General features: G+C 36.5%; 1 protein-coding gene across 1 annotated transcript in view; it reads right to left on the bottom strand.

The window, feature by feature from the left end:
* Positions 1-7443: 7443 nt before the first annotated feature.
* Positions 7444-12727, bottom strand: part of KCTD8 (potassium channel tetramerization domain containing 8) — a 233514-nt gene continuing 228230 nt past the window's right edge. The window contains exon 2 of the mRNA XM_032400282.1: positions 7444-11196. Coding sequence (XP_032256173.1) covers positions 10736-11196 — 461 coding nt within the window. The 3' untranslated portion in view covers positions 7444-10735. The remainder of the gene's footprint in view (positions 11197-12727) is intronic.

Genomic DNA, 12727 nt, shown 5'->3' on the forward strand with positions numbered 1-12727 from the left:
TTGTATCGCAAATTAATTTTACTAACAAACAAGGAGCAGCTAAAATGATAAAAAATAGATATGCTTTGGTTTCCTGAATCAGAAAGTTGATGAATAGTTAATGGGAGGCCATAACTCAGGAGTCTTAAGGTTGCAGCCTGAGTAAAAAATTAGCATCCTATAGCTGAACAAGCTGACATTTGAGATCATTCATCTGTCTTCAAGTTTCACCTTACAAATTCATGCTACTTTGTTTACTTTCTCATTCATTCACTGATTCATTAATGTATTTATTTGTTCACTTATATTACTTAATTTGGATATTTGATATTTAATTAATCATAAGCATTTATTAAGTACCTAATTGTGCAAAATACCACTTAAAGATAATAAATACAAAAATAGCAGAGATTTTAACTCTCCTTTCAGGTAATTGTAGAATGAGTCTAAGGCAACATGTGAAAATATTTGGAGGTATAACAATCACGTATCTCCAAAAAAAAAGTTCAAGTAAGAAAATATTTTCATGGCAAGAAGGTCTTTTTATAGGTAGTTGAAAAGGTTTTTGACAAATGCCAAACATTGTTTAAAGTGCCTTACATATATTAAATCTGCACAACAACTCTTAGGATAGGCTCCATTGTCATCCCCATGTTACATACGGCTACTATGTGGTAGAGATAGGATTTGAACCCAAGCAATGTTTGCTATAATGCGTTTATCTGGACTTTGATGGGGTTATTGACTTGGTATGAAAAACCTTAGAGGAGAAAGGGAATTCCAGATTTGGAGAATAGAAAGAGCAGAGACAAACAAACAGGAAGAGTATATGTCTGACTAGACCTGAGGCTGATAGGAATTAGGGACTGGGACGGTGAAATAAACAAAGTGTGGCCAATGGAGAGAGAACTGGGAATCACAGACTGGGCATTTTGGATTTAATCTGGAGGCAGACAGGGAGCCACTGAGAGTTTTGAGTGAGGGAGTAGAATTATGAAGGATAATCTTGCCTGGTATGGGTTATTCACTTGCTAGGACATGGGAAGAGCTCTCAGAGATTGATTAATCAATCACGCAATGATGTCAGGATTATGGAAGTCAAACCCTTAGCGAAGAAAGTTGGAATAAGTAGATTCAAATGATTTTGGCACTTCTGGATTCTCTTTAAAACTTAAAATCACCAATTAAAACAATCCCTCTCTGTGACCACACTCTCCATTCCTTCTGGTTTGCATATACAACTAGTCTTTCTGAGATCATACTTTGATTTCTTGAGATTTCCTGTCTAGTATTCACTCCATTACCCACCCTACCCCCAATCTATTGCTTTCTCTTTTATTCACTTAATTTTTAAAAATCCAGTTGAATTTGTAAGGTCTATCTTTTTACTAGCATAGATCCAGAGACTTCTCAGATTCAGCTCTAATGTTTTTGGTAAGAGTACGTTATAGCTGGTGCTGTAAGTTTCCTATTGCTTCTAATCAAGAGGCACTAATGCTTGGGGTCTCTCTACACATGAGGTTAAGATTAGGCAGTGGGATCAGATACTAGCAGCCAGATCCACCCATTGTACAGTTTCCCATTATCTTTTCATGTAATAATTTTAGCAGCCGTAGATAACTACCATTTAGGTCCATTATTTCACTAGAGTTTGAGAAATGGCCATATTTTATTTTTATTTCTTAGTCTGCCATGTTTTCAAAAGTGGGAAAATATGGTAGGAAAGGGCTGTGTACTATGTTTCTTGCATTCTCAATCTCTGTTTATTTTGTTTCACCAAGTAGGTGAGGACTGAGCTGGCAAACTACCTTTAGTTTGGGAGAGGCAGAGGAGAACATTCACACGAGTTAATGAATTTTGTCCCTGTCATAATACATACTATATTGGTGGACACAAAGGAAGAAGTGGCAAATTTCACTTGATAGCTCACAGTCAGAAATAGCTGGAAAAAAAGGACGTGTGTGTGCATGTGTGTGTGTGCATTTGTACATGGTGATAAAACTGAAGAAAGAGAACAGGCAGAAAATGGGGTCTTCATTAGTTATATAAGGTAGTGTGTAAGTTTTTTACACATAGGCAGTAAGATGAAGGGTTTTAAGAAGAGAATATGAAAGATTTGTGTGGCAGGAAGATCACATTTCTAGCAGTGTAAAGGATGGACCGGAAGGAAAAAGGTTGAAGGCAGACCAGTGTAGTCCTTATTACTGAAGCCGAAGTGGAACATGATGAAGGAGTGAACTTGTAGCTGCCATGGAAAATCCTTTTATATGCCTCTAGTTTAGTACTTGCTAAACTATACCATAATTCCTAGTTTGTCTTCTGTGTCGAACTGCCAAGGATATCAAGCATCAGTGATGGGACCAATTTGCCCCAGGTGCAGGCAATAAAAGTAGATAATTGTAAAATGCCAATAAAACCAACTATCAATTAATCTGCTTTTTATTCTCACCAGGCATATACGATTCTAAACAATGTTAGGTTAAAATAATCCTCCCCAGAAAAAAATAGTTTGTTGGTCTGAGTTCTAATTCACTTGTTTATTTTCATTTGTTTTAATTAGTTTCCATTCAGTCTCTTAACGGCATTTTATTTATTTATTTTAAAGATTTTATTTTTTTATTTACTTATTTGAGAGAGAGAGTGAGAGAGCGCAGGCAGTGGGTGGGGGGAGCAAAGGGAGAGGGAGAAACAGACTCCCTGCTGAGCAGGGAGCCCGATGCAGGGCTCCATCCCAGGACCCTGAGACCCTGAGATCATGACCTGAGCCGAAGGCAGACACTTAACAACTGAGCCACCTGGGCGCCCCTCTTAATGGCATTTTAAAGAAAACAATTTGCTTCTACCATAACTCCCTGCTGCTGTAATTAGAGACTGCAGGACATGGGGATAAATAGACTGGTGGGTATAAGAAGAATTTAGTTATGAGGATATAATCTTGAATATGAAAATTATTATTAAAATAGTCTTCATTAATATATTCTTCAACATAAGAAGGATTTATTCATTAAAAAACTGTACTCCAAAATATACTCAATGATATTTTTGTGTGAAAAATTTTCTGTATTTTCACCTACTGCAGTCTTCTTACATATTGAAGACTTGTTTCTTTCCTTGTAGAGTCTCCTTTGCAACATCCTTATATGTACAAATCCAAATTACCCTTCTTTCACGTCCCAGCTCAAATTCTACTTCTGCTATAAAGCTGTCTCTTTCCTCTAAATCTATGTAGCAATATTTGTGCTTTTATTATAGCCCACACCACTGCCTACACTTTATCACAGTGATTGTGTACACATCGTATGGTTGAAATTAAATCTATATGCTCTTAGGCATTTTTATTATTGCTTATTTACTGCTGTATCTTCAATACATCTGGTAAAGTGCCTTGCCCATAGTAGGCACTCTAGAAATAGGCACAGATTGCTTTGAATTCATTTATATAGAAAATGTACATGACTTTTAAGATTCTTTCAACACTGCAGGTGTGGGATTCTTTTAGCCTATGTATGTTATGCTTCAAAGTGAATGTTTTTAGGACTAAACAATGGAGAAGGAGAACACTTTTGAAGAAAATAGATTTGATGTTTAAGGGCTTTATAGGAAACTCTTCCAAATTGCATCCTTTTAAAATGAACATAACTCTTCTTTCATAATATTTGCTTAACTAACCTAAACTAAAAACACCAATACACATGGTCACAGGTTATGCTTACTATATGCTAAACAAAAGGTAAACCCTGTGGGGGAGAAGTGATTTTAACACCTAGTGACTGAATCTCTAGCAGGAGATGCTAAAATCACATTCATCCAAATTGGAATAAACTGGAATATTTTTAAAACACTCATTTGAATAATCTCTCTGTGAGACATTAGCAGTGAGGACCAGTGAGTGGGATTTGGCCTGAAAACATTGTAAAATAGCTTTTAGCAGGTAGTGAGGCAGGAATAGAATCTGTCAAGGACTGCTGTAGAGATTCTTACATTGAAAAGTGTATTTATTCATTTGCCAAAATTATTAATACCTACTGTGTGCTAAAAGCTGTGTACTCATTGTTTCTCCTCACTCAAAGAAAATTAAGATCTTAACCTATATGAAAAATCTTTCAAACTATACAAATTTTTCAATCTATATACAAATGTATATAGTTATTCCTTTATATTATAAAACTTTACATGCACATCAAGTCAGCAGGATATTTTTTTAAAAAGTCTGAGATGTCTGAAAATGGAATGATTAATAATTCTTCCCTGAGGAATTAAAGAAAGCATTGTAGAGTAAGTGCCATTTGAATTGAAACATGTAATATGGGTAAGATTTCAAATGTGAATGAAGTTTGTATGTGTGTATGAGTGTGAGGGGGGCAATTTTTAGTCTTAGCAAATCACTAGTAACTGCTGTGCAGAGTTTGCTTCTAGATGTGAATCTGGAAAGGATCGATTGGATCCACAGTAGATTATGAATGGTCAGAAACTCTTTGTTGTTCCTCTCATGAAGAGGTAGTGCATATTTTCATATCCCTTGAATTTGAGAAGACTTGCTTTGATGAAGAGAATAAAGGGGAAGTGATATTGGATGAGTTTCAAGCCCGGCCTCCAATCTCCAACCTCTGGCCTCACACTCTTGAGACCCTACCACCATGTGAATAAATTTGAGCTAGACTACTGGAGAGAATATGTAGAGAACTGAGGCACACTAACTGAAGCTTGTCAGTGGCCAAAAATGGAGTGAGGTCATTATAAATTATTTAGCAACTGACAATTACCAGTAAATTATCTAGGTGAGTAAGCGCAGGTGAGATCAGTGGAAGAACAGCGCAGTGGATCTTAGCCAAATTGCCAATCCTTAGAATTGTGAGTTGATAAATGGTTATTGTTTTTAAGCCACTAAGTTTTAGAAGTGCTTTGTTGCCCAAGGAAGGTAAACTGATATGAAACCACTTTATTGAGGGCCTATAACGTGATACCTGAGTGTTTGGATTTTATTCTTCAAAAAGTGGGGGCTCTGATATACCAGCAATGAACAAGTGGAATCTGAAATTAAAAACACACTACAGGGCGCCTGGGTGGCTCAGTCGTTGGGTGTCTGCCTTCGGCTCAGGTCATGGTCCTGGGGTCCTGGGATCGAGCCCTGCATCGGGCTCCCTGCTCGGCGGGGAACCTGCTTCTCCCTCTCCCACTGCTTGTGTTCCCTCTCTCGCTGTGTCTCTCTCTGTCAAATAAATAAATAAAATCTTAAAACAAAAAACAAAAAACACACACACTACAATTTACATTAACACTACCAAAATTAAATGCTTAAGTATAAATCTAACAAAATTGGTACAAAATCTATATAAGAAAAACTACAAAACTCTGATGAATTAAATAAAATAAGAACTAAATAAATAGAGAGATAGTCCATGTTTGTGGAAAGAAGACTCAATATTTCCAAGATGTCATTCTTCCCAATTTGATCTACAGATTCAATACAATCCCAATCAAAATTCTAGAGAGCTTTTTTTTTTTTTTGGTAGATATCAACAAACTGTTTCTAAAGTTTATATTGAGAGTCAAAAGACTCAATAGCCAACACAATTTTGGAGAAGAACAAAGAAGACTGACACTATCTAACTTCAAGACTTACTATAAAGCTACATTAATCAAGACAACGTGGTATTGGTGAAAACATAGACAAATAGATCAATGGAATAAAATAGAGACCTCCCAAATAGACCTATATAAATATAGTCAACTGATCTTTGATAAAAGAGTAAAGGCAATACAATGGAGCAAATGGTTCTGAAACAACTGAGCATCCACATGCAAAAATGAATCTGGTCACAGACCTTACACCCTTCACAAAAAATTAACTCAAAATGAATCACAGACCAAAAAGCAATGGATCTCAAACCTAAATGTAGAATGAAAAACTACAAATCTCCTAGATTGGAGATAACGTAGAAGAAAACCTGATAACCTTGGGTATGGTAATGACTAGATACATCTGGTAATGGTAGATACATCACCAAATACAATATCCATGAAAGAAATAATTAATAAGCTGGACTTCAATTTTTTTAAAAATCAAAAACTTCTGGAGAGCCTGGGTGGTTCAGATGGTTAAGGGTCTGCCTTCCCGTTCAGGTCATGATCCCAGCGTCCTGGGATTGAGTCCCGCATCATGTTCTCCACTCAGTGGGGAGTCTGCTTCTCCTCCCTCTGCCCCTCCACCTACTCATACTCTCTCTGTCTCTCTCTCTTTCTCAAATGAATAAATAAAATCTTTAAAAAAAATTAAAAACTTCTATTCTGCAAAAGACAATGTCAAGAGAATGATCAAACAAGCCACAGACTAGGAGAAATAATTGCAAAATAAATATCTGATAAAGGACTGTTACCCAAAATATACAAAGGATTCTTAAAATTCAACAATAAAAAACAAACAACCCGATTAAAAACTGAGCCAATAACCCTAACAGACATCTCACCTTCTAAAGAAGTTATACAGATGGCAAAAAAGCATATGAAAAGATGTTTCACATTACATGTCATCAGGGAAATGCAAATTAAAACAACAACGAGATACTACTACAAACCTATTAGAATTGCCCAAATCTGGAACACTAGCAATACCAAATGCTGCTGAGGATATGAAAGAATAGGAACTCTTATTCACTACTGATAGAAATGCAAAATGGTATAGCTTCTTTGGAAGACCATTTGATGGATCCTTACAAAACCAAATATACTCTTACTATATGATCCAGCAATCACACTCCTTGGCATCTATCCAAAGGGTTGGAAAGTTATGTCCCCACAAAAACCTATACATGGATGTTTACAGCAGCTTATTCATAGTTGCCATAACTTGGAAGTGACCATGTTGCCTTTTAGTAAGGTGAATGGATAAACTGTGGGACATCTAGACAATGGAACATAATTCAGCACTAAAAATAAATGAGCTAGTGAGCCATGAAAAGACATGGAAGAAACTTGAATATATACTACTAACTTAAAGAAGCTAATCTGAAAAGTCTATGTACTATATGATTCTGACTATATAACCTTCTGGAAAAGGCAAAACAATGTAGATAGTAAAAAGATCAGATGCGTCAATGTAGGATCATCGATTGTAACAAATGTACCTGTCTGATGGGGGATGTTGGTAGTGGAGGAGGCTAGGAATGTGTGGGGCAGGGGGAACATGGGCAATCTCTGTACCTTCCTCTCGTTTTGCTGTGAACTAAAACCACTCTAAGAAAGTCTAAAAAATTGGGGAGCCTGGGGTGCCTGGGTGGCTCAGCCGGTTAAGCATTTGAGTCCTGATTTTGGCTCAGGGTCCTGGGCTCCATGCTCAGTGGGGAGTCTGCTTGAGATTTTCTCACTCCCTCTCCCATTGCCCCTCATCCCATTTGCTCTCTCTCTGCCGCTCTCTCAAATAAATAAATAAATAAGTAAATAAATCTTTATTTAAAAAGTGGGGAGCCTTATTACTATGTAATGCAGTTGTGTCCATTTACCTTCAAACTGAAATAGCATAGCAGTTACTATCTAAAAGTTTTCAGTTTTGCTAAGTTGCTAGGCTGTCCCTTTCCTGGCTAGAGAGAGCAAGATTTTTTTTTTTTTTGGTGTTTGTTTGCACCTGTTACTTCTTCTGGGTTACCGGGTACTTCTTCAGTTCCAAGACTGGGGTTTATGAGGTAAAAAGAAAACCCAGGAAACCCAGGAAACTCATTACCATGTTGTTCTTTGGGGCCCAATATCCCTACCTAGCTTTACTTCTTCTCTCAGCCTTTCAGAGCTTTTTTATATATAATGTCTAGGGTTTTTAGTTATATTTAGTGAGAGGAATAAGGAAAAATACGTCTAGTCTACTTTTCCAAAATTGAGTATCTCACAATTAACTTTATTTCCTGTTCTCATTTTAGTACTCAATATGTTTCTATTTAAAATAACAACAATAAGACATCAGGTCACAAGTTGAGTGTCTACTGTGTAGCAAACAAAGGTATACCATGTGAACTCCATAAATATTCAAAAAGTGTATATGTGAGTTCCAAAATGCATTTACTCTCCATAAATACTCAACTTCAGCATCAGCTTCCAGCGCTTTCGGCTTTTGGTGATTCTCCAGATTTTATCTCCTGATTCTTTGGAAAAGGAGATTTATACACCAGTTTTAGCCCAACTCATCTTTAAATCTGGAGTCTCCTTTTGTTTAGGGAAGAGCCCCCATTCCAGGTGCCTTCCTTGATACCCTTGTAACCCCAAATGGGGCCAGCCAGATTCTAGCCTCTGGTGAAAGCATAATGGTTTGGGAGAATCAGACCATAAGTTTCTTCCCAAGGGCAACAGCTGGTAATTCATATTTCTTGAATGTATTGTTAACCTTTGAGCCAAACACTTGGTGTATGGTAAGTGTTCAATAGGCTATTATTGAAATGGGTTCTGATTTACTAAGGATAGACACTCCTTCTTTTGTGACGTAGAGATATAAAGATCTGAAATAGTCCACATGTACTAAATTCTTGCCATTGCAATTCTATTTGAAGTTCTATGTTGGGAAAGAACAGACTAGGGTGCGAAGTGTTTTTTAGATCTATTCCTTGCCCTTCACTGCTGGGCTTTGTATCACAAGGGGATCACCTCTATAAATTACATTTCCCAGGCTCCTTTACCAACTGGTTTCCATTCATGTTGGAACAATGGAGAACATTGGTGGGATACTGGGAACCTAAGATAATGCACCCCCCTCCCCTTTCTTTTTGTTTTGCAAGGCATCTGTGGAAGTGACTGACTCTCTAGTGGCTACAGTTCTCACTGGACAGCTTGTTCCTCGTATTCTAAGTTCTCCATCTGTTAGCCTTGGTTCCTGGATTCTAGTAAGACCGCCACTTCCCCTTTTCCCTCTATCTCCAGGAGTGGTAGGGATGCTTTTCTTCAATTACCTCATTTAAGTCTTCTCTATATTAATATTACCCCCGATTATCCCTAAGATCACACAGGTCATAAATGGTAGAGGTGGGATTTGAACTGTGACAACCCAACCACCAACTGTATTCATTTAACCAGCATGTTACAGCTACATCAGGCCACGGCAAGTCTCCCAACCTTCCCAAAAGGAAATGCAGAATTTGAGAGTAGCTCTTTCCCTAAAGCCTGATAGGTAATTCAAGGCCAATCACATATCTGGGTTTTCTTTAATAGTCCACTGCAGATGGTATTTTGTATAATAGTAGATTGAGAAATCTAAGAATGCCTAAAAAGGTATGTAGATTAAAACATTTTTGAGATAACAATGCTTATCTCCCTATATTATTAAATAAATGATACCACAAGTACTGCTCAACTTCTGTTTTAACCCACCACAGAGATTGAGCTCTATAATTCCTGAAGATATTTTTACCTTCTTTTTCATCCTCTTCATTAGTGAAATTTCATGATATTATGTATTTCTTTCCATAGAGATGGTGAGGCAAAAACAGTGTAGCCTATGGTAAGAAAGCTTGTTTCCATATATGCAACCACGAAGAAATCTCTTGTCATTCAGGTTAACCTCTCAGCTTGCTATTGACATTTTTGTCTCTTAATTTGTAGGAGGTAACTTCCCAATTGTCTTTGGAGAAGCTTTCAATCTGGTTGTCAGCTAAAATAAAAGTTTAGTGCATTCTCAGATGAAGTCTTTTACTCTTGTGGGTTAAGGATTTATTAATCAATCCCACGGCTATCTGGATTGGACTCTATACCCATTTTGAATTATGTTAAAACTCTAACTTGTCAACGTTACAGTTGAACATATCATTCTCCAGCTTGGGATTTTAAGGGAACATGGAAGACAGTGTGACAACTGAGTATTTTCAAAGAGAGTCAACAGGAATCAAGGAATTCTAATATATTTTCCTTTTTTAAATAAATACATAAAGCTCTTTACCATTTTCCTCAATTATTTTGATTAACAGGATAATAGGATCTTTCAGATCATTATACCAATTTTCACAGCCTGATGTAAGGACTCATTTAACAGAAATAATCATGACTAGCATTAATATATGAAGGTCAGTGCCAGAACACAACAGCATAAGGCGTATTTACACCATCTTAACATACAGAACACCATACACATACACAAAAATATCACAGATCCAGAACAAATAAAATCAATCTCCTAGACATTTTACATTTATAGGCTTCGCCTGAAACATTTTTTTTTTGCTTTATTTTTTTGTAATATTTTTTCTTTCCAAGCAACAAACAGATCTTCCCTATGTCTTGTGATTTATTTGTTACATTGTGTTCATGCAAAAATAATAACTTGTTTTATTGCATTAACATTTAAACAGGTTTGGATTTGGGTCCCAAAACCATCATCTAACATTTTACTTGATGTTGCTTCATCCATATTGTCATTTTCGTTGGAGAGATACGATGACTTGTTTTTGGTGAGTTACAAAATGACAAACATATCCAGTTGACCACAGTTCAAAAATCAAGATTCGAAGCTTCTTGATCATGCACATTTTACTTTCATTCTTGCAGAATGGTTTGAATCAGATATGCCATTTTGAATAAACATTTATTATTTTTTGTTTTTCAAAATCATATTTCTAAAAACAACAACAACAACAAAAAAGAATGAAAGAAAATACTGTCCCACATCCACTATTCACAAAAAGAGAGAGCAGCAAGAATCACACTGACCATCGTCAGGATATAGCCAGGTGGTGGCACTGCAGTAAACGTCGAATGTCATCGAAATACCGCAGGAATGTGACGATTACTATAAGCCATACTTCTGCAACAGTTCAGACTGCCACTGGCGTTTGCGCTCTGGAAAATAATCTGGAATGTGGATTTTTTTAAAATCCTGAATACACTTTTTCATTTCTTCTTCCACACTTAGCTTCTCACAGACTTTCTTTTTGGATAGATTCGTTTCCCGGGACTTGCTGATGAGTGTCTGAAAGAGTTCACTGTTTCTGCGTTTGTCTGGTGGGGGCATCCATTGCACAGGTGCTTTTTTGGAAGGGCGATCCAATGTTAAGGTGTTGGGTTGGTGAGCTGTTGCCTGCTGGGCACTGGGTGGGTTGTCCTGGGGAGTGCTCGCCTCTGAGTGGCTGTCACAGCTGGAAGTGGAGAGCTCATTACAGGAAGTCCCACTTTCACTTCCTTTATCTGTGACTTTGTCGTGTTTCCTATCTTCATGTTCTTGTTTAGGTGACACTATTTTCTGAGGTGGTCCTAAAAAGAAAAGAAAAGAAAAAAAAAAAAAGTAGAAGAATTAAATAAGAAGTGGGAAGGTCAAATTAAATAAGCTTTATATTTTTAAAAATTTTTTAAACCAAGAATATTTATCTTCAAAAAATTGCTGCTTGTTGCATTAGTTTATATTTGAGGAATTAAATATGACACGTAGCTTTATTAATGCACATTGAAACATGCAGCATGCTGATTAATTATTTATACAATCAAGTTTAGGGGGTTTTCTTAATGAGCATTTCTGCCATCATAAATCATCAATAACTTCATGCTGAAAAGAAGATTTTTGTTATTTTAGTTACTAGTTCCTGAAATCTAAAAAAGATATCATATGTAAATAACTTGTTAGTTCCATAACTGTTTCATGAGACGCTTAGTTCATTTTTGTTCTAGTTATTGGGCTAGGAGTCCTTTGTGTATATATTTGCCATTATAAAAGCAGAAAGTATCATTGCTCTATTTTACAAAGTAGTAGTATTCTTCAGGCTCATAGGCACAATAGCCTCATTTATGTTTCCAAGTGGGAGACTGGTTTAAATCTTATCCTCAGTCTCTTAATCTTGTTTCCTGTCTATTTCCTTGAAGAGAATTATGAAAGTGAAGTAAGATATATATGTGCCTAATATTATGGTGAGAAAATATAGTTGAAATATAGTACTTTCTTAAAATACAAGGTTTACCATTTGAGGTAAATTACCTAGGAGGACAATTTTCCCAGAAAGTGATAGTTTGCCAAGATAATTATTTCAAATACACAAACAGTTTACTTCCAAGAGGGAGCATATTTTATTCTTCTTGACTCTGCTGTGGGATTAGGACCTCCATTTAACATTTATTGAATGCCACCAGATACCCAGAACTATAATAAAACCTTGATTAACTAAAGCCCAACCATTGAGAAGTATGTTACTCAAATCTTATTTTTTTCCTGTAGTCAACTTTTATAAACCGGTTATATAAATCAGAATGGGGAGTGGGGAAAGGCATCAGTAATTTTAAGCAATTGCCCAGAAGATTCTATCGTGTAGCCAGAGCTGAGAACAATTGGTCTAACCCATAGGGTCTCAACTTTGGCCACATAAGGAATTACCTGGAAAGCTTAGCTTATTGATGCCTTGGTCTTAACTCTAGACACTCTACTTTAATGAGATGCCATCAGGCCATTGGGCCATCTAATAGAACTAGGTGATTTCAATCTGTAGCCAAGATTATGAACCTTTCTTCAGTCTAATATATAGTAAATGAATTAATAACCAATATGAATACTTTATACTACTCAGAAAAGTGGGGAAACAAACCAACGTGTATGACTCTGACTAATAGACCCACGCTGGTGTTAACCATGTTCTTCAGTGTTACTTGCAGGATCAGTGTTTCAAGGGCATCAGATTTGAGTGGTAATAATATTGAAAAGGAAATGGGTTTAAAGTCCTAGTGATCTGGAATCAAATTCTAGCTCTCTGGCAAACAGTCTAGTGGCCTTGAGCAAGATACATAGCTCCTCTAAGCCTCA

The sequence above is a fragment of the Phoca vitulina genome, unplaced genomic scaffold (genome assembly GCF_004348235.1).
Source record: "Phoca vitulina isolate PV1807 unplaced genomic scaffold, GSC_HSeal_1.0 scaffold3, whole genome shotgun sequence".
In the NCBI taxonomy this organism is placed as follows: Eukaryota; Metazoa; Chordata; class Mammalia; order Carnivora; family Phocidae; genus Phoca; species Phoca vitulina.